The following is a 27,105-nucleotide window of genomic DNA, read 5'->3' as shown; positions in this document are numbered from 1 at the left end:
CTTAATAAATTGAATTGGATATTCATGCTTTTTGTGTCATGAGGCATAAAAAGAACCCATAAACTCAACCTGAGCAAATGTGAGATATATGAAACTGGATTTAGGCTTTTCACTTGTATTAAATACTATGGAAGCATATTAATTAATTTAACAGTTTCCACTGTGTGATGGTATATGAACGACAAGGTAATTCCATCATAGAATATAAGACATAGGATCTTCCAAACAAATTTAAAAAGGTCGGTAATACCATTTATGGACCAATTGATAACTTGTGTTTTTTACAATTACCTTAACCAGTGGTCTGTCAAGGGTCACAATTACAAAATATTCAAGTCAGTATCATTCCCTTTGTTAAGATCACTTCTTTATCAGATAGTACTCCCTTTGTGAGGATACAGTCTCCATATTCATTCTAAACCATTACTAATTTTTTGTAAGTAAGATATGTATCAGATTCAATTGCAAATCAAAAACTTTCTGGGTAGATTACATGATGCTCACAATTTTAGGAGTATGGGAGTAAAATATATACAAAGCTGATGAATGAAAGATAGATTTTGGAATGATAGGGCTTGGAATAAGTGAGAAGGAATCCTTCCAATGGCTTCATCGCGATGATGGGAAGACGGTTTATAAACATACATTTCCCTTTTCTTGACATAACATATGTAAAGGATGTGACAGGAAACTTCTCCCTCATTCCCCTATGTCAACATAGTTGCAAGCAGCGAGATATGTCAACTGTGTTATGATGTTAACAGCCGTAGAGTAGTGCCGCAAAAACTCAGCGGTTACAATGAATTCTTACAGTATGCCACTGCATAGCAATTTGCAGTACAGCTGTTTTTCATGCCACATAATCAGTGCTAAGGCAACCTTACAAGTGGTAAAGAGGGATACATGAATCTGAACATTTGAGAATATAAAAGATGAGATCTACATGAACTTGCAGAAGGACCTCCCCTGGTCTGCCGGGTGTTATAAGAATTGCAACTTTGACACTTGTGTGCAACAATGTGAATAATTACTTCAGAAGTTACTCCACAGTCATTGCATAAGATCCAAACCTGCTCAAATGACCGACGAGAAAGTGGTGAGGTACGTGTGAGTGGACAAGAGATCGAAAAGCTTCCCCGAGATGGAGACTTCTTCATGATTTGAAACGTTACACATAGTTCATTAAAATACTTAATTTATAAAATAGAAACCCAAGACGACCATCAATGAGCCCAAGTTTCAATACTCCACTCAATGAATGGATAGCTTATATTTAAACCTCTTTGCAAAGAATAGTTTACGTTTAAATCTCCCAGAGCAGATGCTTCACTGCTCTTCGTTTAAAAGGCATTCCGAGGCGTCAGCCATACCCCGTAGATAATGTAGGAAGATACAAACAAATTTGTAGGAAGATACAAATTTTAGTGTTTAAAATCATTTGCAAGTAATCCTACCCTGGTTCTACCATATGCTCTTCGACAATATGCTGCTCCTACAGTCTGAGCAGGTAATGGTTAGGATGTTGCCGAGAGGCTACCGACATTGGCTGACTTTCACCTTGTCTCCAGAATGCTTGATGAAGGATCAGCTGCTGCAGAGTAGATATCGGAAGGTGCTGAAGAAGAAGTTGGTGCTTCGGATGACCAATTACTGCTTGATGCTTTGTCAGGGTCAATAACTCTGCCTCGCTTACCTACGTTGTGTACCCCCACACCATCCAGATCTATGAAAGCAGGCTTTGTGGGCGACGGAAGATCTTCTCGCTCACTTGTCAGCATCCACACCACCCGGGACATTGAAGGCCTCAACGCTGCAACCGCTTGCGTGCACAGAAGACCGATTTTAATCACTCTAATGCATTCCTCCCATGAATAACTGTCATCCAATGTCCGATCCATAACTTCTAAAGCTCTCTCTGTTTTATACAATCTCCATGTCTGGTAATTGGCCAATATCAAAAAAATAAAAATAAAAACTTTAGTTCGCAAGAAGCTCTGCATATAGGAAAAAAATTCGATTAGAAAGATGAGAACCACAGGAAACATACTCGTTCGATGAGAAATTCCATGTTTTCACCCGAACTCTGATTCTTTCTTCCACTGATAATCTCAAGTAGAAGGACTCCAAAGCTGAATACATCCGCTTTCTCTGTCAGCTGTCCACGCAAAGCGTACTCAGGGGCCATGTAACCTCTGCAAAATGCCATATTTAATCAAATCTCCATATCTTAAAGACTTAACCGAATGAATTATTTGGGAACCTCGAACATTTCATTGGTAGGGAAAATTCTTACAAAGTTCCTGCAACTCTAGTGCTAACGTGGCTCCGATCATCTGCAAAAAACCTGGCTAACCCAAAGTCTCCTATTTTGGGTCTGTGTTTATCATCTAGTAAAATATTGCTGGCTTTAATATCTCTGTGGATGATCCGAATCTCAGATTCCTCGTGAAGATAGGCCAGCCCACGTGCAATTCCAACTATGATTTCATACCGCTTTTTCCAATCAAGTAAATGGCGTTTCGTTGCATCTGCAATGCACAGTAAAGGGATTAGCAATCTATATGTACAAACTAAGGACTTTATGATCTATATGTAGCGACTGAGAGTGAGTAGAAACCAAATAGAATCCTGTCGAGACTACTGTTGGGAAGGTATTCGTAAACCAGTAGCCTTTCTGAGTTTTCAACGGAGCAACCAAGCAATTTCACAAGATTCCTGTGCTGAATACGATTGATGAGATTTGCTTCATTCAAAAATTCAGCATCTCCCTGCCTTGAACAAATATACAACCGTTTCACTGCAACCTCTCTGTTGTCTGGTAAAATTCCCTGTACATCAATAAACTTCAAATTAGTTTCTGTTTTCCATTACATTTAAATATGAAATTGAATTCAATGCAGGACCAAGAGCTCACTTTAAATACGGATCCAAAGCCCCCTTCTCCAAGCTTGTTCTCCAAATTAAAATTGGAGGTAGCTTCTCTCAGAAAATCGTACTTGAAAATTAGTTCCGCGTTCGCTATACTCGGAGCTAAGCTAATCTCTCCTTGGTCACCTGCGAAACCCATTGCAAGGTAAACAAATTGGTGAACAGTTCACAAGACACAAGCTGAAAATCCTCGAGGCTAAACAATTTAGCAATTTCTGGACCTCTAGTTCGATAAATCTGATCCTGAAGCTTCCGTCGAGAGAAAAGCTTCCACTTCCAAAGGCCTATGATCGCAATTAATACAACCATGGCAGCTAATACGCCCAGAATTATTCGAGGACATTAGATTTTTTTCCTCCTGCAAAATTTGCACAACAATTCTAACTAAATTGGATATCTTTTATTTCACCAAAACAAAATCTTAAAAACAATATCTTTTCAATGTAAAATATGAGAAGAACATACCAGAAGACACTGGAGTACTTTCCCCTGGTGGCGGCGACAGAACAGAGGTATTGAAAAATTCATAGACCTCGTAACGCAAGTAGCAGTTCTGAGATCCGAATTGTGCCCCAAGAGCTCCACTTTGGCAGGCAAATATATTTTCAAAGGCAAAAGTCAGGCAGGATCCGCAGCTTGTCCGGGACAGATCTCTCCAACACTGTGCGAAGCTGTATATAGTCAATGCTCGTTTTCAAAAACACAAAAACATTATTGCAGAGGGCGTGGAAGAGAACCTGCAGAGCACAAAACAGACAAATATGGTCGAAGAAAGCAGGAGTAATTTGTAACGATTTGTTCAGGAATTACAGGAATTTGTAACAAATTTGCGGATATTTCTGCCGGCTTCATGCAGTGGGTGAAGATTCGAGCCCTCCATAATGGCGTTGGCATAACAGTTTTCCGTTGAGGTTTAGAACTAGCACCAGCGGCAAAATTCTCGGTTAAGACCATGACAATTAATTGAAGAAGATGCTAAATGCATGCTAAATGTACACGTCAGGTGTCAACATCTGAAGGAAAAGGACGACGAAGGGACGACTGTCCACGTGTCAGCAGGAGAGCCAAAGGAACGACGAAAGTCTGTTCCAAAGGAAGGCCTATCGGCCTAATTACTATATATGTGTCACTATATATGTGTCGGCTAATATATATTGTATATGTGTAATGTGACTTTAAAATAAAATAAAATAAAAATGTGTCGGCTAATATTAACAAACTCAATTTTGAAAACTATACAATTTTAAAAAAATATCTAATTGGCTTATTCATTAAATAACAAAGAAAATCAGGTAAAGGAAGCCGAGGATTCAATTGGGCATATCCTGTAATAATAACGAGGTAAATTTCTTGGCATTTAAATAAATTTAATAATATTACATTTCAATTAGTATTTCTCGCCACCCCTGACCACTATTTATTAGGTGAGGGTGGTTATAAATATTGGGTAACATATAATATTGAAATATTATATTTTATGTAATCAATATATTTGTAACACTTAATATAGATGTGTTCCATCTATAAATTTAATTAATAAGCAGATAAAAACTTAATATTTACAATATGACAAGATTTTTAATCATGAATATTTACCATGGATATTACTAACTTCTAAGTAGGTTTTTTTACAATACCATGGGTCAATACCCACTAGAGAAAGATAGAGAGGGAGAGGAGGGAATAAAATTATAATACCATGGGCTATTACCATGGTTTATCAGTACCATGGGTCATCTAGACTTTTGATTATTATGTTATGAATTTAGGCTTTCGATTGTTACAATACCATGGGCCAATACCATGGCTTATTATTACCACATGACCAAAAACAATAACTTATTTCAAAATAAAAATATTTTACAAATATTTTATTTTAATTTAAGTTTATAACATTTTTTAATTAAATTTAAGAGAAAGAAGGTTATAATTACTTCTGAGGCATATCTAAACCCTCCATCCTCACGACTACTAACAATATTTTCATAGAGATTAAATGGGGGTTTTAATAAACTAAAATATGAGAATACTTTTATACATATGTGAAATTTATATAATATAAATAATATTATAAAGAACTAGGATAGATGCATCTTAACCAAGGATCCAAGCAAAGTGATTAACAATGATAGAGGAAAGATAGTGGGTGATTCTTTTAATCTTTTTATTACTGTATTTTCTTTAACATGATTGATCCAAAATATAGGTTTAATATTTCACAATCAATTATGTTTTATTATTAATTTAAATGCTTTCGTAAATACAATACAATGGGATCATATTTAAGAAAGAGAGTGAGATGGAAGGGGGAATAGAGTGTGGCAGAGAGACATAGAGGTGAGAGAGAGAAAGGAAGAGAGAGAGGAGGGGGGGAGAGGGAGGGAGAGAGATGTATTTGGAGGGGGAAAGGGAGGGAGTGACAAGGGAGAGATGAAGATGGAATGAGGGAGAGAGGAGACGAAGGAAGAGAGAGAAAATGATAAGATAAAGATAGGAAAAGAAGTGGAAGAGAGATACAGGGAGACATATATATGGAGGGGGGAGAGAGGGGGGGAGAGAAAGAGAGAGGGAGGGAGATAGTGACAAAGTTGAGGGTGGAGAGAGAGTGTGTGTATGATGCGAGCAGAGACAGAGGGAGGTGGGAGAGAAGGGGAGAGAGAGGAAGGAAAAAGAGAGAGGACTTGAGAGAGAGGGGAGAGAGAGAGAGGGGGAGAGAGATGGAGTTGGAAGGGGAAGAAAGACAAGGAGATAGAAAGGTGGAGAGGGAGTGGCAAGGGAGAGATGGAGAGTCAATGAGAGAGAGAGAGAGAAGGGGAAGAGATAGAGAGGGAAAGGAAGAGGGAGAGATAGATAGATATATAGATAGATATGGGGAGAGAGAGAGAGTGTGTGACATATGTTTAGGGGGTTGAGATAGAGAGACAAATAAGGAGAGATGGAGGGAGGTATAAATATAGATGGCAGGGGGAGAGAGGAAAGAAGAGAAAGATAGATAAAGTTAGGGAGAGGCAGATAGAGAGAGGGAGGTGAAGAGAGAGAAGGAGAGGAGGAGGGAGATAGACACAGAATTGAAGGTGGAGAGAGAGGGAAGAAGAAAGAGTCTCACATAGACAAATATAGACATAGAAGTTAGATCTAGAAAGTCATGAATATTTTAGATTTTCACTAAAATAGATGTATTGATTTCAATGTAGTTGTTGATTTTTAATCCTATTTGATCACATGCACTATATGCATTGATTTCAGTGTAGATGTCGATTTATAATTTTATTTAATACCTTACACTAGATGAAATGATTTTAGTTTCGATGTTGATTTCTACTCCTATTTGATTGCTTGCACATGATGCATTGGTTTCAGTGTAGATATTGATTTCTAATCCTATTTGATCGCTTGCACTAGATGCATTGATTTCAGTGTAGATGTCGATTTCTAATCATATTTAATACATTACACTACATTCGTTGATTTCAACATAGATGTTGATTTCTACTCATATTTGATTGCTTGGATGCATTGGTTTTAGTTTAGATGTTGATTTATAATCCTATTTGATTGCTTGCACTAGATGCATTGATTTCAATGTAGATGTCGATTTCTAATCATATTTAATACCTTACACTAGATGCATTGATTTTAGTGTAGATGTTGATTTCTGATTTGATGCAACAAGATGTATGATGTACATTAATTTCAAAGTAATTATATTAATAGTGTGCATTGATTTCAGTGTAAGCACATCTCTACCTCCTCCATCTATATCTCTATCTCCCATTGTCTCTCCTTCTCTATCTCTCTATCTCAACCCCTAAACATACACACTCTCTCTCCATATCTATCTCTCCCTCCCTCCCTCCCTCCCTTTCCCCTCCCTCTCTATATCTTCCCCTTCTCTCTCTCTAACATTTCTCTCTCCATATCCATATCTCTTCCTCCCTCCCTGTCTTTGCCTCTCTCTTCTTACCTCTCCCCCCCATCTATATCTCTATCTCCCCTTGTCTCTCCTTCTCACCCCCAAAACATACACACACTCTCTCACTGTAAGCACATAAAAATTATTCAACCATAAATACAATACTTGAATTTTCATCCTAAAAAAATGTTTGCTTACTTGAATTTATAATTGGGTACATTCTTATTATTCCCATTTTCCATCATTCAACATTGTTAATTACTTTTCATTCAAATGTGGTAATAGAAAATAACTACCATTGAAAATTATTTGGATTTAACACTCCATAAGTCACTTTGGAGAAAACTACTATTAATATTAGAGAGAAATAAAGACAAGGTATGTTGTTTACTACAGTAGCTCGAGTTAAATATTTGAATGGTCTATGATTCCAACTATTCCTTTCATATGATCGATATGAGAAAATGAAAAAAAATAGTTTCAGATTGATTGCAATGAAGATTGTTTGTAATTGACTATATTCTTAGTATTCGCATTTTCTATATATCAGAATTGTTACATTCACAATTTGAACTCAAAATTTGTATTTCATCATTTTTCATCATTCAAGTTACTAACAATCTCTCTTATCTCAACAAACTTAGGTAACTAAGAAAATTTTAAATTAAATTGACCAAATTAACCTTAGACATATTTGGCATATTTAAAATTATCAAAATAATTAGATGTTCAACAAATTTTGTATGACTGCACATGACTGAAACCAGCCTAGATCAATCTTAACATTGGATCTATCAAGCGCCGAGAGGGATCCAATCTCTCGAGGTGCAAACCTTTCCTCAATTTTTGCACTCAAAAATAGGTTTGCATCTCGAGAGATTTCATCTCTCTCGGCTCTTAATAGATCTGGTGTTAAAATGAATCTAAACTAGTCAATATTACAAGGTTATAAATAAATATTATTATTTTTATTTAAAAATATGAATAAATTAACCTGGTTTAAAAATATAACAATAGTCATAAATGACAAGCTCTTTACAATGGAAGAGCATGTTCGTCATTATTTCAATTTAAGTCTTCATCATAATAACAATTCTATTGTCATTAACTACAATATATCAAACTTTCGTTTTGTTAATTTCACTGAAGTGACTTGAATGCGAGAAATAGTTTCTCTTGAAAACTCTAAAATTAATAACTTGAAGTTTTATAGAAACTAATTTGTGATGATGTTTTTCAAATACCCGAACTTGTACTTTGAACAACTTGATTTCTATTCATATTTGAATTTTTTATTTTTCATATAAACTAGTTTCTGATGATTTTTCTCAAAGGCCCCAATTTATGCTTTGAGTTTTTTTTTTTTTTTTTACATGTGATTATTCATGATTATTCATCTCACTTTTTATTTTGTAAGTGAGAATAAGATTGTTAGTACCTTGTTAATCTTAATCAACAATTAGATCACAATGAGTCCAAATCAACAATTGGCTCATGAAGAGAACAACTTGATTTCTATTCATATTTGAATTTTTTATTTTTCATATAAACTAGTTTGTGATGATTTTTCTCAAAGGCCCCAATTTATGCTTTGAGTTATTTTTTAATTTTTTTTTTTTTACATTTGACTATTCATCTCACTTTTTATTTTGTAAGTGGGAATGAGAATGTTAGTACCTTGTTAATCTTAATCAACAATTAGCTCACAATGAGTCACAATCAACAATTGGCCCATGAAGCGAAAACATCTCACAAGTGGGTTTTGAATCCAAGTAGGGAGAACAACTACTACTCCTCGTCATTATCCTAGCTAAATCCAATTGGCATGACCCGTTATTTTCTATTTATATAAAGGGTTATTAAAAATGTATGCCTTAATATTAGAAAGAAAATAAATTTTTTTCATGATATTAGAAAGAAAATAAGTTTTTGTTGGTAATTAGGAAACACATTGTTTTATAACCAAGATAAGTTTCATATCAATATCATTGAAAATTGTAAGGTTTTAATAAATTTGTGGGAATTTTACATGTAATCTACATAAATTCCATGAAAGTAATTCAAACCTTTTTTGTTAATTATAATTATACCAAAATATTAAATCCATTTTAACTCTGAGTCTATTATACATTGAGAGCGATCAAGTTCATTTAGGTGAAAATTTTTCCTAAAGTTTTTTGCAATCTAAAAAGTAATGATACACATTCACATAACTATAGAAGGTGAATATCTAACTCAAAGAAGATTAAACAAAATGGATTAAGTGACTTTATCCATATTAATTCACTTAGTCATGAATATTTAAGTTTGTAACTTTCTTTTCTATATATATGTGAATTGAAATGGCATGGCATCTATATCATTTGTCACATTGTCAATGACAATTACAACAATAGTATCAAATCCCTTGAAGTGCAATCAACTATATATTATTTATTATTGGTTTCCATGTTTATTGTGGATACCCAAAGAAACACATTAGTTTTATACATTGTGATCCTATCATTCACCTAGAACAACCAACTAATTCCACCATTGTTGTATTTATCTCTTCTTCAACATGTCAATCATCAAAAACATGAACACTACATGGCATTGGAAATCTAAGATTGTAAATGCTCAAGACATTGCCCACATGAGCTTTTTAGTGAAGATGATGATCATATTAGTGATCAATATCAATATGAAGTACCAAATGTTAAACATTGAACATGAAAATTAGTCTTCCTACTTAAATGATTTGCGTGGCTATGGGAATTACATTTTTTGTTGAAAGAAATTATACATACATTGTCCAGTGGCACCCAATATACAAGAATATTATTGGATACCTCATTTTGAAGTTTTGAAAATAATCAAGTTGCAACGACTGTGCAAATTTTGGGTAATTAGTAAATGGAATTATGGTCAAAGATAGGGCATAAAAATATGGTAATTGTGAATAAAGATACAAGGCCTATAAGGGATAGTTTCTAGATTTTTTTAATCAACACCCCAAATTGATGAGCCAACATATTGAGGGTAGAATATTGATATGATAGTTTGATAAGAGCAATTATAAGGCAACATATTTTACTAACTAGAGGTAGCTACAATTAAAGTAGTAGATGATAGTGGAACTAGAGGATGATATAAGATATAAATGCAAAGAGTTGTAACTATATTAAATTATTCAACTAGTTAATGTTTCTTAGATGAATGCTCAATTAATTTTGAAAGTTTGAATATTGAGACATAATACATTTTTCTAAAGGTTTTGTTTAGGCAAAGGGAGACATTTTCTCTATAATATATTTTGTCTAAATCCCACTTTGCTAGTTTGTTACAGGGAAAAGTGTCTATATAGAACTGCTCTATCCCACTAAGGTGTGACAGCTGCCTTAGAAACAAACAGAGAAAAGCTACTTTTGTTTTTCCTTTATGAATTATAGATAGAGAGGAATAGAAAGACCAACCTCTGTCTTGCGTTGATCCTTCGATTTGATCCCTCTCTTCTTTGATAGTCCTCAGCTACCTGCTCCCTTGCACGCCCAGCTTCACAAAGTACCTGTAAGATCACAGAAGCACAGCACTATACAAATACATGGATCTATAATCATAAACAATCTAGGATCAGATGTAAATTGACCATACAAATGTAACAAGCGTCAGTGATACAAAAGCATGGAGGAAAACTCAAATAGCTTTTATTGATAAACAAGAAAAGATCTAGGAGGAGTTACAACCAGTTGTTCCGACCCAGCATCAACCTCCCAGCAAAGAATCCCCTCTTCACCTCAAACAAAGCATAGATCACCCAACAATCTGATGTTTGTCTCAAAAAACCAACAGCAATTCCTTACAATTTGCAAAATTCTAGCCTCGGATCTCTGGGATGAGGGATCCATATATAGATATCTATAAGGGGGATGAGTCAGCTTGTGATTTGATTAGTGTCTTCTCTCTGATAGTTCTTGCTTCCACTTGGAGACTGAAGACCTCTTACTCATCCTTGGTCGAATTCAGTGAGGCAAGTGTCACAAGGGAAGATTCTGGAAGCTTCCATTGCCTCTCCACCTTGCGGAATGACACTGCCATTTGTCATTTCTCGCCCATCGCACCCCACAGAAGGGACTTTTGAAATGCAACGCACCCTAATAGTGTATTTAGGTGAGATGCAATGCACTTAGCCAGTGGAGCAGCTGCAATGATCCTGTTTTGACCAATTCTGAGCAATTTCTCATGGAGAACTTCTGGGAGAAGCTGTAATCTATTGACCTTGTTCCTTTAGGGGTTAGAACAACACTTTTAGGGACTTAGGAGCCTTAGTTTATGGACATTTCATGCTTGGGGTTGTAGGGCACAAAAATGTCTATAACATAGTTTTTGAGAACATATTGTATTGTGTTGAACATTAATATAATGAGGTCCTTATTCCAAATTATCATTATTTTCAACCTATATGGAGATGATGTATTTTATTTCTATTATGAATCTATACTAAGTGATGAATCCTATTTGATTTGGATGTGTATGTTAGTAATGTTGATTATTTGCTAATATAATGGAATGGATTGCACCTTGATGAGAAATGGATTACATAGTAGGTAGGAAAACTTGGTATTATGAAGTGAGTTCCATTGAAAGATTCATGTTGTGAAAAGGCTAATATAAAAAATAATATTAGAACATCACATTAGGTGATACCTTATCTATTATGGAAATTGAATACTCTATTACTTGGACTATAGACTCCATTGTTGGAAACCTACATAGACCCTTGTCTGAAATTGAGCCAACAAATGGTTCCATTGCTAAGACCCTTTATTATGCATATGGTGGTCTAGCAGCATAATGAGTGAGATAACCTAAATTTATATAGAGGAATTATGGTTCCAAATGATTGATCAATTTGAGAAACAACATGTTAAGGGTAATCAATGTCAATGGATGCATGATAACCATGAAATCTATGATATGCTCTTTGTAGGGTTCCTAGTGGCACTTGTTGAGTGGTTGAAGAGGCTAAGAGAGCATTTGCAACTAGCTTAAAAGAGGAGGGGGATCTAGTGGAATATATAGAATATGGTTTCACTACCAATATTTGATCGCAAGGTGCCTAGAGATGTCGAATTTTGGCTGAAGATGACCATAAAAGGGTATATCGTTAAGCTTACAATAGAGATAAACTAGTATTTTTCAAAAGTAGAAGAGTTGTCCAGGAAGGGATCTCATGGAATATTAGTGAAGGATGTTGTGATAAGGGTGAAGATGTTTTTATATAAGGAATATTATATTCCATTTAACCCAATAACTATGTAGCATAAATTATTTTTCATGAAGGTGACTTGGGATGGGGTTGGCATAATCAAGTAAATGGGAAACAATACCATTAAGGAAGCACGTGTTTTGGAGAGAAAAAAGATGGTATTAAATATGAACAAAATAAATAAGAAGTGGTCATTGAATGAGATTAAGGAGATTTACAAAGATATTTCATGGTGAAGTAGTTGATGGATAAAAATAAGAGTTTTGAGGCATATCTCAAGTGGTTAGATGTGTTGTGGAAGTAAGGAAAGAAAACTAGTTGGTGGTTGAAGTGATTTGTAAACTACCGTGGATATTCCACTTAACAATTGTCATAATAGATATGTGTAAATAAACTAAAATCTATCCTATGAAGGGTTAATTCCTTCTAGATTACAGATTTGTTATTACTATTTTCTTGTTTATGCATGTAATAGTTAATATGCATAGAATAGAGAACATGTAAATGCAATCACTCATAAACCACAATGAACACCAAGATATGCTTTGGGAAACCCTTACAAGAGAAACCCAATTGGAAGGTGAGGTTGTTATGCTCTCTTTTTTCCATAATGGAAATTACAAGTATAAAGGAGAAGGCACTCTTTATGGAGTTTCCAGAGACCTATGGCCCATGGGTTTGTATATAATAAAACCCCCTCTATTATTCTCTCTATTTATCCACACTTATCTTCTTTACTTTACTATGGAACAAAAATGCAATAAAATAGAATGGAACCCCTTTTCTTCTTGGTGGCCTGGTTTATAACACAACTCGATAACCAACTAGGGACTAAGTTTGACACCTTCATCTCTTAAATAGAGTTACAAATTTGACCTTTATAAAATATTCATCATATTCTCCATGTGGAAAACCCCTTTTCCATTAGTAACAAGGTTGACATGGCATCCTCTCAAACCATGGTGCAAAAAACAAGAAATTCAACTTCCAAGTGACATAACGTTTGCATACAAAGTCCATTTAATGTCTTTATTATATCATTGTAAAGTTATCTATGTGTATAATAGTTCCATGGGTTCTAGGACAATAGATATTTTTTGGACCCTCAAAAAATTATTTTAATACCTCAAACAACCTATGGAAGGTTTCACACTCCAAATCTCCAATTAGGAGTTGTTGGGAAAATGACCCTAAATGTTTATTTCTCCAATTTTTCCACTCTGAAAGCATTCAAATGGATGAAAATGTTATAAATATCAAACATGGATCATGAATGATCATGTATTAGTAGTGAAAAAATAATCTTGAAAGAAGATGAGAAACAAGAGTAGTGTTTATCAAGTTAGAGGGGTCAATCGGAGAAGGAAAGAAAATAGAAAAATAAGTTCAATTGAATGGATTAGAAATTGAGCAGTTAGGAGTTTCATGTCTGGTAAATGTAGATGAAAATGTTGGAAACAACATCGTTATTGATCTATATGTGAAAGAGGTGCATGATAACGTGTTCAAACTATTTAAGGTGGAGGAGAAACACGTAGCATACAAGGTGCAAATAAATGATAGTAAAGACAATGCCAAACACTCATCACTCATTTTGAATTTTGGAAAGACTTATGCAACCATTAGTTATTTCCTAGTTTTAATATATACCCACTTGTTGATAGTGGGATAAATTGTACTAGTAGTAGGTAGCTGAGTGGAGGAAATATTGATATTAGTGGAGAGATAGTAGTAATTTTGAGTTCTCGTTCAAGAGAGGAAACCCAAATGTTTAGTCAACTAAGCCCTAAAGGTTTTATTTTGGTAGGATTTTTTATAAGAAACATGGATAGAGTGGTCAATATCATAATGATGCAATTACATTCTTTTCAAAAAGAAGGATATAAACACACAATGTAACATTAGTTCTTTGTGTGAATCAATATGGAGGTCTAGGAGGATTATGACCCCAGATGTTAAGCTAGTCTAGCTCCAAACCAATCTAAGGTGGAGCATTCTATTATATTAAACAAAGTTCATCCAAATGGATCTAGAAGGTAAAACCAAATTTAAGTACATTAACATAATCATCCCATATTCCTCTTAACATGATGATTTGTAGAGTTTCATTATTTGGTATACTTTGTTTAGACCTTTGTAAATTAACCATAACTTCTCTAAATTTTCGAATTTTCATCTTCCCTTTGAGTCATTTTAAAGATATCTTCTCTATCATCCCATGATTTATAGTAATGTTGATATTTATTTATGAATATCTATTTCATATTTTCCCATGTTTGAATGGGTTCCCTTCGAGCCCCATTAAACATCAAATTGTTCCTTTTTTTAGTGTGGCTAGGAAATACTTTGGTAATTGTAGCTTCTACAAAACAACATTAAACTTAAATATGAGTGCTTCTAGATATTCATTGGAAATATCATTAAATATAGGTAATATTAGGGAGTAATATTTCTCATTTTCCTTAATCTAGTATATTCTTGGATTATAATTTGAAAGTAATAGCCTCTTGAAGGTTGGACCCTTCTCCTTCTTCCACAATATTTGTAATATAAAGAAGATACAAAATATTTGGTCCTCATTATTGACAGCGTGAATGTATGTATGTTTATTTTAAAAGTGATTCACATGTCCATTTAATTTTCAACTAGGGTTTTTTTAACTTGTGAGGCCTATGTGTTATATGCATAGTACCAGAATTCCTATCAAGGGGTATGATTATGCATGAAACCTACTATTGGAGGTAATCAAGATTAATATAGGTCAAACTGTTATGATTGGTCTAGCCATAAGTTTACCCAATTACTAGAGTGAAGGTCTTACAAGAAGGATCATTAATTCATGAGGTTTTCCTGTTTGAATATGATTTTGCAATAGTTCTGGAATTGTGCAACATTATTTTGATTTCGCAGCAGAGACTGTTGATTTCACAACAATTGTGAAACCACTTTCCAAAAGCACACTGAAGGAGAAAACAAGGCCCAAAGAAAATTGAAATTAAAATCACACCAACTATCATTAAGCACACCATTCAATATATTCAGTTGATCACAAATCTATTCAACTTTAACCAAATTAAAGATTGCAATAAAACACACTTACATTAAAAAATAACTAGAAAATCAAATGTGTACAAGCCTTACCTCGAGCGGGCCCAAAATCGGGCATCTAGCCTACACAAAAAGCTTAATTAGACACAAGAATTCAGTAAAGAGAAATATGCATCCACAAGCAATATGTATTATCAAAATAATAACAAAGTTTCACAATCATTCTCAATGCATTAGAGTTCATACATATTATAAGTATGAGGGGGAGAAATCTTGACCCCAACAGCTAACAAACACTATCCAAAGACTTCGCCTAATTTTGTAAATTCACACTAGACATAGTTACAGATTGTTTGGCATTAAGAGCCTTGACGACGCATCAACTGTTGCGTGCTAAGGAATCTAAATTGTTGGTTTAATAAATCTTCAAGACATGTAGTGTTTTCCTCAATTCAAACAAGACCAAGAGGAATAATGAACTCTTCTAATTGGCTACAAGAAAAAACCAAAAGAGATGTCAATATTAATTTCTAACAAGGATGCAAGCACCCTGGAAATATGTTTGTTAGACAATCCACTCTTTCAACACTTTGTATGTTCATATGTGTCAGATCCAAACAATATATGCTTATGAGATATATCCATGCGGTCATGAAAAATGAGAGTTAGTGACTCCATCTATTTCATTATACACACACACACATAACTTTATAACATCAATCACTCTTTAACTAATTTCTAGCTTCTTCATAACGTGAAATAGAAAACCAATGAGACATGTGTTATACCTTAATAGCTCATGGTAATCATAGGCTTTTAAACATTTGGAATGGAAAAAGGTAGGAAAAAGGGGAAATGATTTTTCAGCAAAAAGAGTTAATTTTGTAGCAAAAATGGTTCATTTTGTAGCTCAATGTGCTCCACTGTTGAGCCTGATGCATGTCTTCATGCATCATCTTCTCTCCTTCAGGAACTCAAATAGGTCAGATGGACAAATTCCCAAGTGATGATAACCAAGGCATCATTCAAATTCTTTCCAGTGTTTCTTCTCTTCTAACTCATCCCAATTAGCAGGGGCCTGGTAGTGCTTAGTAGGGCACCAAAGGACAAGAAAAATAAATCTTGACCCTATCCAACGAGCTTCATATTTCATTGAGAAGTGATTATAGAACTCAACCCTATTTAGTGCAAGGCACATTAGAGAAATTTTAAGGTCTAAAATAGGCCTCGTAAGGAATATTATAAAATAATAGTGGAAATAATAAAATAAGATTAGATTACCTCATCAATTTTTGGAGGGAGAAAAGAAAAAAACTACCTTTTCAACTCGTATTTTCAACTTATCTCCCCACGATTTTTCTAAAATTTCAATCGAGAGTAGTATTTGGATGCGGAATTTAATTTTTCATCCAAGGAGTACCCATGTTTCATACTTTTGATGGACCCTACTACAAGAAAAATGTGAAATACATGGAAAAATGTGATACAATCACATTTTTTCATCTATTTCACATTTTTCATGTAGTAGGGTCCATCGAAAGTATGCAACATGGATACTCCTTGGATGCAAAATTAATTTTTTCATCCAACTAGTGCTCCTACTCGAAATTTGAGCAAAATTGTGGGGAGATAAGTTGAAAATACGAGTTGAAAAAAATAGTTTTTTTTTTAGCTCTTTACTCCAAAAATGGTGAATCATACCCCATGGTCAACATAATCATATTGAATCCTATTGGTTCTTATAAAGTTTTTTTTGTACTTTTTTGTTTTGAGGCCCATTTTTTTGCCTCAAAATTTCTCTAATTAAAATATGGGTAACCCATCAAAAACCTTTGTTGGAGGTATCATGGAAGTCCATTGCATAAATCTTGAGCTACCAGTAATTTTACAAGTATCATCCCTAGACACTTCCTCGTATTCAATGACAACTAATTGCAGGTTGTGTATAATGGTTGTTGCATCCCCTGGCTCCATCCTCAAATGATTAAAACCACCACATATTAACCTTGTCAAACGGTATTCCTCTCTAACACAAGATTCAAAGCATCCTCCATTGATGCATAAAAACTTTGGGATTTCTTCCATTGCAATAAATTGTTGATATAAGAAATAAGTTCTCATAGATGAATATCCCCTACAAATGGGTTCAGATTCCACCTCGAATTGTCTGGTAAAATATAATTAAAAAGGTATGTCCCACACAAAAAATTTTGATCATAGTTTTCAACATACACATACATGTCCAGAAAATATTGAGGGTGTGAAATTTGATAAGGTTTTCCAATTACGATCAGTTGCAACTAAAAAATGACCCATCACTCATTTAAATAGATGGAATAAACCCGTGAATTAATTCAATAAATAAACCCTTGCATGGATAATTCAACTACAGTCTTCTTAAGCTCATATTCCTTTAGGGCCTATTATTTCCACTTTTTGATTTCATTACCCGACTTGGCCTCTTGGCCCAAGTACATGGTGAGCCATATTTTATAAATTTTCTCGATTACTTGTCAATGAGTTTCTATGTCAATCACCCTCAAATCAAAGTTTTTTTCTCTCTTCCAACCTGGAAGATCGGGCTTAAGTTGTAAAAATTCATAAGTGTTGGTTAAAATATCATCAAGGATAGCATTAATAACATGTTGTGCCTCTGCCACAAATTTCTAGGAATACTGAGTGGCATTGGCCCCAGGCCTCTTGGCTTCATCAATTTCTTTTAATATAGCATCCATATTATGTAATTTTGGTTTGAGCCTATGTAATTTGGTTTTAGCCTCTAGTATTGTAGCAAAAGTTGTTTATTTTGTTTCAACAATGTATGATAAGTAGGACTACAAAACCTAAAGGGTTTTGGCATGATAACCTTACCTTTTAATTTCTTCCTTTTATCATCAACAATTCCAACATGAAATTTCATCTCCTCCTGCAATGGGTAACCTCCTTCACTATATACTACACATGTCTCTCCTATATCCATGTATGTTAGTCCAGAGTTTGGTCTAGTCTCGTCATCTCCTATAATATCAATAGGGTTGTCCTCACTCAATTTTCCCTTTTCTTTTGGGATGCCCTAGTAAGATAACCTCATTTAGGTTTTGATAGTGGAACAAAGTTCTTCTTTCCCTTAGCTTCCATTTTCTTCATGAGAGGCAAAACAATTGCCTGCAACTTCAACTTTCCACCCTATGAAAAAGGTCCCCACATGAGCCCCATCCTGGTTAACTCATCCTTGATGATACTTCTGATAAGCCCTTGGTGGAACAAAGATAACTCGAGGTTATTTCACTTATGAACCATTGTGGTCATCTTAGTTAAGATATTAAGAAGGAAATAAGGCATATTCATTGATTTTACTCCATCCATATGCATTAGAATGCAGACATGATAATGGTAAACTTTATTGTAATGACCTTCGCAGTGAAATTTTTTTGAATGAAATACACAATGTCTTGCCATACTAATTGCAAAATATTTTTCCTTACTCCCTATTTCAATTTGGGAAATGGCATGGAGTGTTCTACAAAGGGGTTCCAACTCTCAATTAGGATCTTCAAATTCTTATACCATTTCTCACCAATTGTTGAGAGCCTAGTGCTTGTGGCCAATATTTCTTCATTCATAGGAATGGTAATGGAGAAAACCAGGGCCTTCTCCCCATCGAAAGTTTCAGCAAATTCCAACACAATCAGAGTGTCACAACCCTGAAATATATTCGGAAACAAATCCCATTTTGCGTTCACAAATATATCCCAAATAATCGGATTAGCCTTAACAATTTCGATACTATCAGGCTCCTTCCTCACTATCATTCCACCCATTTCCAGTCCCCTGCGAATTTGCCTGTAAACACTGTTATTATATGTTACCTTGACCTAAATGGCTTGAATGAAACCTTCCTTGGAATTAATTCAAACCCAAACCATTAATTCCTCTGCATTAACACTCATTGCTACCCACTTGCTTCGAATCCCCAATCCTTCTTATGACAGTATTACATTGGGTCTTATCATCGTTGCATGCTGCAAAATGATGTGATTGCTACGAAATGTGGGATAGGAATATGTTATGCCACATAATTTGATTATTAGGTATCGAGGGTGGTCATAATGGTAGGATATCATCGAAATAATTAATTTTATATGATATAGGGTGTGTGGGTAGTTTAGGCAGGGTATAATACCAATGTCGAATTACGATACAAAGTATCATGTTAGGCATAGGTATTTAGGTGTAGGAGATAGTAGAGTACGGAAAATAAAATAAGATATGTTAAAGTGGGTTATTTGTTAGGAAGTGGAATACAAAATAAATCGACTAGGTGGGTAGGGTGGATAGGAGAAGGGGTAGAACATGAAATAGATTAATAACAATAATCATTTTCTTTAGTGGAATAATTACACATTAATATTAATGTTAGGTATATACATCACATGTCATTAGTTCTTACGAACATTAAGAAAGAAAACCAATAAATAGTCAAGAGTCCCTGCCTCATGGATATATGCATGCCATAAAATTTCTCTCTCTGTCTTCACTGCAAAATCCATTCTTAAAAGATTGTTTAAGACAATTGTTGTCCACATCTTCTTGCAAAATGAATTGTATTGATGTCAAGTTTCACCAAAAAAATCATGTAGCCAATATTTTATTGTTATTGTGTTTTCTTCTTCTTTTTTTTCTAAATTTTCTAGCCAATATCCCAGTTTTCTAATGCAAGCTCATCCAGTTGTGCCCATCAAGGTTTTCCCAACTTGAAATATTTACTTCTAGTGTTTCTAGCTAAAATTTGGTTTTCCAGCATTACCAGTGTTGATAGCACATGGAAACCTGGTTTTTGTTGCTTGATCTTTCTCTCTCTCTCTCTCTCTCTCTCTCTCTTTTATTTTTTTTAATCGATGAACCAAAACAAATCAAGGAGCCGTAGAGGAGAGTGGAGTATCCACTCACTCTATGGCCTTCATGTTTAAGTGTGTTACCAACCCCTAAATAAATTCTTCTTTCAATTAGATTTCCCAATACAACCTTAATCGATGCCCATTTTCCATTAATGGAGTTTTTTCTTCATTAATGGTATGAAGTTGTACAGTCTTGTTATCAAACACAGTCTCAATCTTGTAATACCCCAACCAACGCATATAAAATTTACTTTTAAAATCCTTGTATCATGAATCAAACAAAAGAACCCAATATCCCTATTTGAATTTATTTTTCTTGATAAACTTAGCATGCCATTTCGTGTGTTGTTGTTTCACGACTATCGTCTAGTGAATGGCATCATGTCATATCTCATCGAGCTCATTAGGTTGATTTAATCAATGTAGTTGTGATTTAGAAAGCTCCATTTCCACTTACAAAGCAGCCTTGAATTATTTGATCTCAAATTCAATAGGGAGGACAACTTGCTTTCCATACACAAGATCATATGGAGTGAAATCCGTAATGTTACTCCAAGTGATTCTATAAGCCCACAAGGCTTCTGGAAGCTTCTCAACCCAATCTTGATGATGTTTCTACATAGTTTTGGTTAGGATATTTTCTAGTACCTTATTGGTAGCCTCAACCTGTCCATTTTCCTGCGGATGGTAAGGGGTAGACATTTGGTACTTAATATTGAACTTTTCGATGAGATTTTGAATAATATTTGAGGTGAATTGAATTCCTTGGTCTATGACAATTTCTCAAGACATGCCAAATCGAAAAATATTTCCTCATATAGGAAATTAGCCACTGCTTGTTCAGTTTCCTTTGGTAAGGCCGTTTCCTCTACCCACTTAGCCACATAATCTGTACATACGAGGATGAACATAGTCTATCTTGATGGTGGATTAATGGATCTTGCAAAATCAAGGGCTCACTTCTCAAATGGTTCCAACATGATCTATGGTTGAAGCATAATATCATCATAATGTACTAGCTAACCCATTATTTGACATTTGTCACAACTCCTGACATATTTCTTGGCGTCTTGGAAAATGGTTGGCCAATAATACCCTTATCGTATAATTTCATTTACAGTCCATTTATCTATGAAGTGTCCTCCACAAGGTTCTTCATGACAAGCCTTTAAAATGTTGTAAATCTCATCCTCTCGGATACACTACCTAACCACCTAATCAATCCAAATTTGAAATAAATATCCCTGAATCCAGAAGTATTTAGCACTATCTCTTATGACTTTTTGTCACTCTCTAGGCAAAAGATGTTGTAGATGACTTCCTGTAGCCAAATAGTTAGAAATATATTTGAACCAAGGTACTTTAGTAGACAAGGAGAACAAGTAATCATTAGGAAAAACATATTCTATATCATCGAACTTATCTTCATTACAAAGTATTGATAAAAGGTCAACAACAACATTTTCTTTTCTAGGTTTATCAATAATTTTAATATGAAATTCTTGCAGAAGAAGTAACCATCTAGTCACTCTACCATGAGTATTATATTTTTTCATAAGATATCATATAGTCAAATGATCAATGTGCACAAACACAAGGTATCTAGTGATGTAATGACATAATTTTTTGATGGCGTGAACTACAACAAGGAATTATTTTTTGATGACTATATAATTTAATTCAGTTGGGGTTATATTCTTACTAATGTAGTCAATGGTATAGCATTTCTTATCTTATTTTTGTACCAGAATAGCCCCAATGGTTGTGCTTGAAAAATCAATGTGGACATGAAAAGGTAGATACCAATTATGACCTCAAAGGATAGGAGGAATGGGAAATTTTTGTTTAAGTGTATCAGAGGCTTGTTGGCATTATTCATTCCAGGAAAATCTTTCACCCTTAGTCAAGAGATGAAAAAGGGGAGATGCTATCTTAGTGAAATTTTCTATAACTCTACAATAGTATCCCATAAAACCAAAAAAGTTGCAGACATCATTTTGTGTAGTAGGGGTAGCAAGCTTTAAGATAACTTATATCTTGGTAGGGTCCACTCTGATTCCTTCACACGAAACATGGTGTCCTAATACAATCCCCTGATTAAGAAGCATCTGACACTTTGCATTACTAAGGGTGAGGTTGGTTTCTTGGAAATAGACCAACAACTTTTCTAGATTCTTTAAGGCTTCTTCAAATGTGTCTTCATAGAGAGTAAAGTCATCCATCTAAATTTCAACACAATCATGGGTTAAGCCTGAGAATATACCAATAACAACTCATTGGAAGGTAGTTGGAGCATTACACAACCCAAACAAAAGTACTCAGTATGCATATGTACCCCATGGGCAAGTAAAGCTAGTAATTTGGTGGTCTTAAAGGGCCACTTGAATCTGATTATAGCCATTGAACCCATCCAAAAAAGAGAAAAATTTCTTCCCAACCAAGGTATCCAAGACTTGGTCGATTAAGGGTAACGAAAAGTGATATTTTAAAGTAGACTTATTTAATTCATGATATTCAACACATATTCACCATTTTCCACTTTTCTTGGGAACAATTACCAAAGGGGAAATCCATTTACTATCAGAAATATGATAGATAAAGTTAGTATTTAGCATTTTTTGCAACTCTTCTTTCATAATGTCCTTTAGAGCAGGATTCATCCTCCTTTGAGGTTGTCTGATAGGTCAAGAATCCTCTCTTAAATAAATATGATGAGTGCACAGGTTAGAATGGATACCCTTCATATTAGTATAGTCCTAAGCAAAAGCATTGTTTTTTTTTCTGAAGTACTTCACCCAATTGCTTTTGTTAGGAAGGTTCTAAATGGGCATTGATATTAAGAGTTTTTCCAGGATATATTTCAATGGAATAGTTTTTATCATTAATATCTAATGAGGTCATGGAATATAATTGTTGTACCAACTCAATGGTTGAACAGGTTTCCTGAAATTGTTGTTCCAAGATTTGATCATATGGCGAAAGGAAATCATCACAAGGGTTAGTGATAGTAGTGTGGATCAAATCATACTCAATATCTTCATTAAAAGTGAAATCTTGTTTAAGAATTAGGATAGGTCGAGTAAGTTCGTCATTACTATCTTCAAACCATAAATGGTTTTCAAATTATAAGGAAGGTTTAGCCAATGGGTACAAGGTAAGTTTCTTAGTAGAGCCTCCATGTGAAATAGTCATATTTCCTAGCCTACAACTAATATAGACATATGTTGTAGCTAACCAAGGTCTCCCTAGGATTAATGGATAACCCCCAATATTGGTCTTTGGTTGGAGGATTACAAAATTAACTGCATATTCCCATGAATTCATGGAGACTATTATATCTTCCACCACTCCTTCAAGTTTAATAATAGAATGATCAGCCAACTGGAGGATGGTGGGAGTTGATCTTAGGCCTGATAAGCCAAGCTTCTCCATTGTTTCTTTAGTCATTACATTGATAGTTTCCCCTAGGTCGATCAAGGTATTTTCTATAGGGAGGTTACTAATATTAATTGTCACAACAAGGCTCCCTAGGTCTCCATATTTTGTTTTAACCACCTTTCCAGACATTAAGTCAGATAATTTCCCTATGACTTGAGCAATCTTAGGGTCCTTTTTTTTCCTTCATGTTTTCTTCAAACATAGTTCCCGTACTTCTTTTTATATAGGAACATTCCTTATAGCTTGGAGTAATGAGATTTTTACACATAAATTCTTCAACTCCCCTAGAAAATCAAATTCAGGTTGTTCAAGGGGTTTTTCTAAACTTAATATCTCAAGAAAATGAATAGGTACCTTTTCAAGATATTGTTTAGTGGTTATATCTTTAATTGCAATAGGGGGAAGTCATGGTTCTAGAGAGGTTTCTTCATCATATTGTTCCTGAATGATGGGAGGGGTCTTATTTTTTAGTACCTTTCTAGAATTTAAATGAATATTTCCATAGTCCACCGATGACAGATTATATGCAGGGAAAAAGGATAGCTCTACATTGTAGGTGGGATGAGATACTTTATTATTTGGGTTGAGCATGGGTTGAGCTAACAGCTGAGATATTTGTTGAGTTTGACCTTGAGTGGGTTTATTTGAAGGTAATTGAATTTGTTGTGGAAAATTATGAGATGTTGATTGTGATGTCACATTCTTGTAGGGAGAGGGTCCTCTCCATCCTGAAACCCACCCTTGGCTTTGCATCTGAGGTGGTCATTGTGGTTGTGACCAAAGAATATGAGGGTACCAACCAAAGGTTGGAGGAGGAGGAGGATATAAAGATGATTCATGGGGTGTGATTCTAGATGGTCGAGGGTGGAAAGGTTTCTTTTGGGCCACAAAATATATTTGTTATGTTCCTTCATTAGTCTCTTGAAATATAAATTTAAGCTCTAGAAGAGAAGGAAATTCTTAGGTTGAATTCTTCTACTCACAAATATGTGCCTACATCATTTAATAGGCATTCTCATAGAGGATGCTTCTTGTGACATTTAGAGCATAATATAGAAAGTTCCAAGTCGACTTCCTCTTTCTTCTTCCTAGCCTAAAAAACATCTAGATTAGAGCTTAGGGTGCTAAGGATATTAGTTTTTAAATTTTCTAATTAATTACCTAACTCAGATTTTGTGACCCCTACTCCACTAGACTTATTACTTCTGGAAGTCACATCTGAAGAACTTCGATTATATTTTGAAATTCCTCTGAAGTAGCTTGTACGTAGCTATCAGATCTTATCACAACTCAATTAAGAGACATCACCTGCCCCATAAGGTTTATGTTTTATAGGAAGTCTTCTTGTCTCCCTTTTAGAAAAGGGATACGCAGGGTATCAGGATCTATGGAATTATTCTTTTTCCTTTGTAAGGTATACAAGAACCGTTCCACATAATCTTCCAAACTTTCATCATCGACTTGGGACATCTTGAAGATTTCTTCCTTAATATCTTGGGCTTTACAATAGTCCTAATATTTCTTTCAGAATGTCTTCTTCATGTTAGCCCATGGCCAAATGGAATTTCCTCCAAGTCCCATAAACCAACGGAGTGTTGAATGTTCTAAAGTTGCAAGAAAAAAATCATTTTTTGTGCATTCATGGAGTAGTCGTAACTATGACAAAGGACATCAAACTCAAAAATAAATGTGTCAGGGTATTCCTTAGAAAGGCCATGGAATTTGGGTAAGGAAAAGAGAGGAATTTTCTTCATTTGTACCATCACATCAAGATATTGGATGGGGAACTCAAAAGTAACAGGACCTTGTGGTTCATTTACCTCTTCATCTAGTATATTTTCCTCGTCTGAAGTTCCAAGGGTTTGGATTTTGTTAGATGCGGAAGAAATTTGTGTTCCATCGTGAAATAAATTTCCTTCCCCTATTGGTTACCCACCTTTCGGTAGTTTCCCTACCTTACTATTCTATGCAAAAGGTACCCACTCAGGTTTCCCTTCTTTGTATGCCATCATCTTAGTATAAGTGGCTCTTGCTACACCACGTATTAGGGATTTTGTGGATTTTTTCCTTCTTCTACCTATTATGTTATACTTATACTAAGATGCTTCTAAATGCAATACATTCAAGATGTTGGCTATTGAAAGGGGAAATTAACTATCTCCTTTTGTTCGCTTCTAATCCTAGTGTCATCTTTTATTTGACATGAATTTTTAGTACTTGAGCGCCTTCCCAGCAAGGACACCAAAAATGACGGTGTGAATTTATGAATGTTTATTTTAAAAGTGATTCACATGTTCATTTAATTGTCAACCAGAGTTTTTTAACTTGTGAGGCCTCTATGTTGTATGCACAGTATCAGAATTCCTATCAAGGGGTATTAATATGCATGAATCCTATAAGTGGAGGTAATCAAGATTACGACAAGTAAAATTGTTATGATTGGTCTAGCCATAAGTTTACACTATTATTGGAGTGAAGGTCTTACAAGTAGGATAATTAATTCATGAGGTTTTCCTATTTGAATATGATTTTGTAGAAATTCTATAATTTTGTAGTAGTCTACTAATTTTGTAGCAAAGACTACTAATTTCACAACAACTTTGCAACCATTTTCCAAAGGCACACTCAAGGACAAAACAAGGCCCAAAATAAAATTGAAATTAAAATCACACTTATGCTTAAGCATACCATCCACTCTATTCAGTAGGTCACAAATCTATTGAACTTTAACCAAATTAAAGATTGCAAGAAAAGACATATACATAAACAAATAACTAGAAAAGTAAATGTGAGCAAGCCTTGCCTTGAGTGAGCCCAAAATTAGGGGTCTGATCTATGCCAAAAGCTTAACTAGACACAGGAATTTAGCAAAGAAAAATATGCATCGACGAGCAATATGTCTTATCAAAATAATAATAAAGTTTCATAGTCATTCTCAATCCATCGCAGTTCATACATATTTATAAGTATGAGGGGGAGGAATCTCGACCCCAACAGCTAACAAACATTATTCAAATACTTCAGTTAATTTTCTAAATTCATACTAGACATAGTTACATATTGTTTGACATAAAGAGCCTTCATGACACATCAACTGATGCACCAGGGCCTCTAAACTATTGGTTTAATAAATCTTCAAGACATGGATCATTTTTCTTGGTTCAAATAAGATCAAGAGGAATAACAAACTCTTTTGATTGGATACAAGCAACAACCAAAAGATATGTTGATATTAATTCGGAACGAGGATGTCAATGCCCTAGAAATATGCTTGTTGGTTGCTCCACTCTTTCATCACTTTTTATGTTCATATGTGTCAAATCCAAACGATATATGTTTATGAGATATATGCATGCGGTCTAGAACAACGAGAGTTTGCAACTCCATTTATTTCATAAAATAGAAATCCAATGAGACATGCGTTATACCTTAATAGCTTGCAGTAACCATAGGATTTTAAACATTTGGAAAAGAAAAAGGTAGGAAAAAGGGGAAATTATTTTCCAACAAAAAGAGTTGATTTTCTAGCAAGAATGGTTCATTTTGTAGCTCAACAATTATGCTATTAATTCATGATTAGAGAAGAGAGATCCCTCAAATAATTCAAGCTCTTTAGAATTTTTTTTGAGATT

At 34.6% G+C, this 27,105-nt stretch overlaps 1 protein-coding gene across 1 annotated transcript; it reads right to left on the bottom strand.

Moving 5' to 3' along the window:
- Positions 1-1,302: 1,302 nt before the first annotated feature.
- On the bottom strand, positions 1,303-18,958 carry LOC149153634 (cold-responsive protein kinase 1-like). Its single transcript, XM_089443883.1, has 7 exons — positions 18,705-18,958; positions 3,394-3,599; positions 2,915-3,054; positions 2,618-2,828; positions 2,294-2,528; positions 2,048-2,192; positions 1,303-1,937 (listed from the first exon to the last, which is right to left on the bottom strand). The coding sequence occupies exons 1-7, from the start codon at positions 18,956-18,958 to the stop codon at positions 1,554-1,556; spliced, it is 1,575 nt and encodes a 524-aa protein (XP_089300009.1). The 3' UTR covers positions 1,303-1,553.
- Between the last annotated feature and the right edge of the window lie 8,147 nt (positions 18,959-27,105).

The sequence above is a fragment of the Pinus tabuliformis genome, chromosome 9 (assembly GCF_031772625.1).
Source record: "Pinus tabuliformis cultivar Carrire ecotype Pingquan chromosome 9, CPIR1, whole genome shotgun sequence".
NCBI lineage: Eukaryota > Viridiplantae > Streptophyta > Pinopsida > Pinales > Pinaceae > Pinus > Pinus tabuliformis.
The sequence above is the reverse complement of the archived record's forward strand: the minus strand, read 5'-3'. Positions and strand labels throughout refer to the sequence as shown.

Excerpts from the sequence above, each read along its gene's own strand:
- LOC149153634 (XM_089443883.1), bottom strand. The coding sequence starts at position 18,958 with ATGGGTGGAATGATAGTGAGGAAGGAGCCTGATAGTATCGAAATTGTT. Across the intron at positions 2,829-2,914 it reads GCTTTGGATCCGTATTTAAA|GGAATTTTACCAGACAACAG; the intron begins GTGAGCTCTTGG and ends ATTGATGTACAG. Across the intron at positions 2,529-2,617 it reads TCTCGACAGGATTCTATTTG|ATGCAACGAAACGCCATTTA; the intron begins GTTTCTACTCAC and ends TGTGCATTGCAG.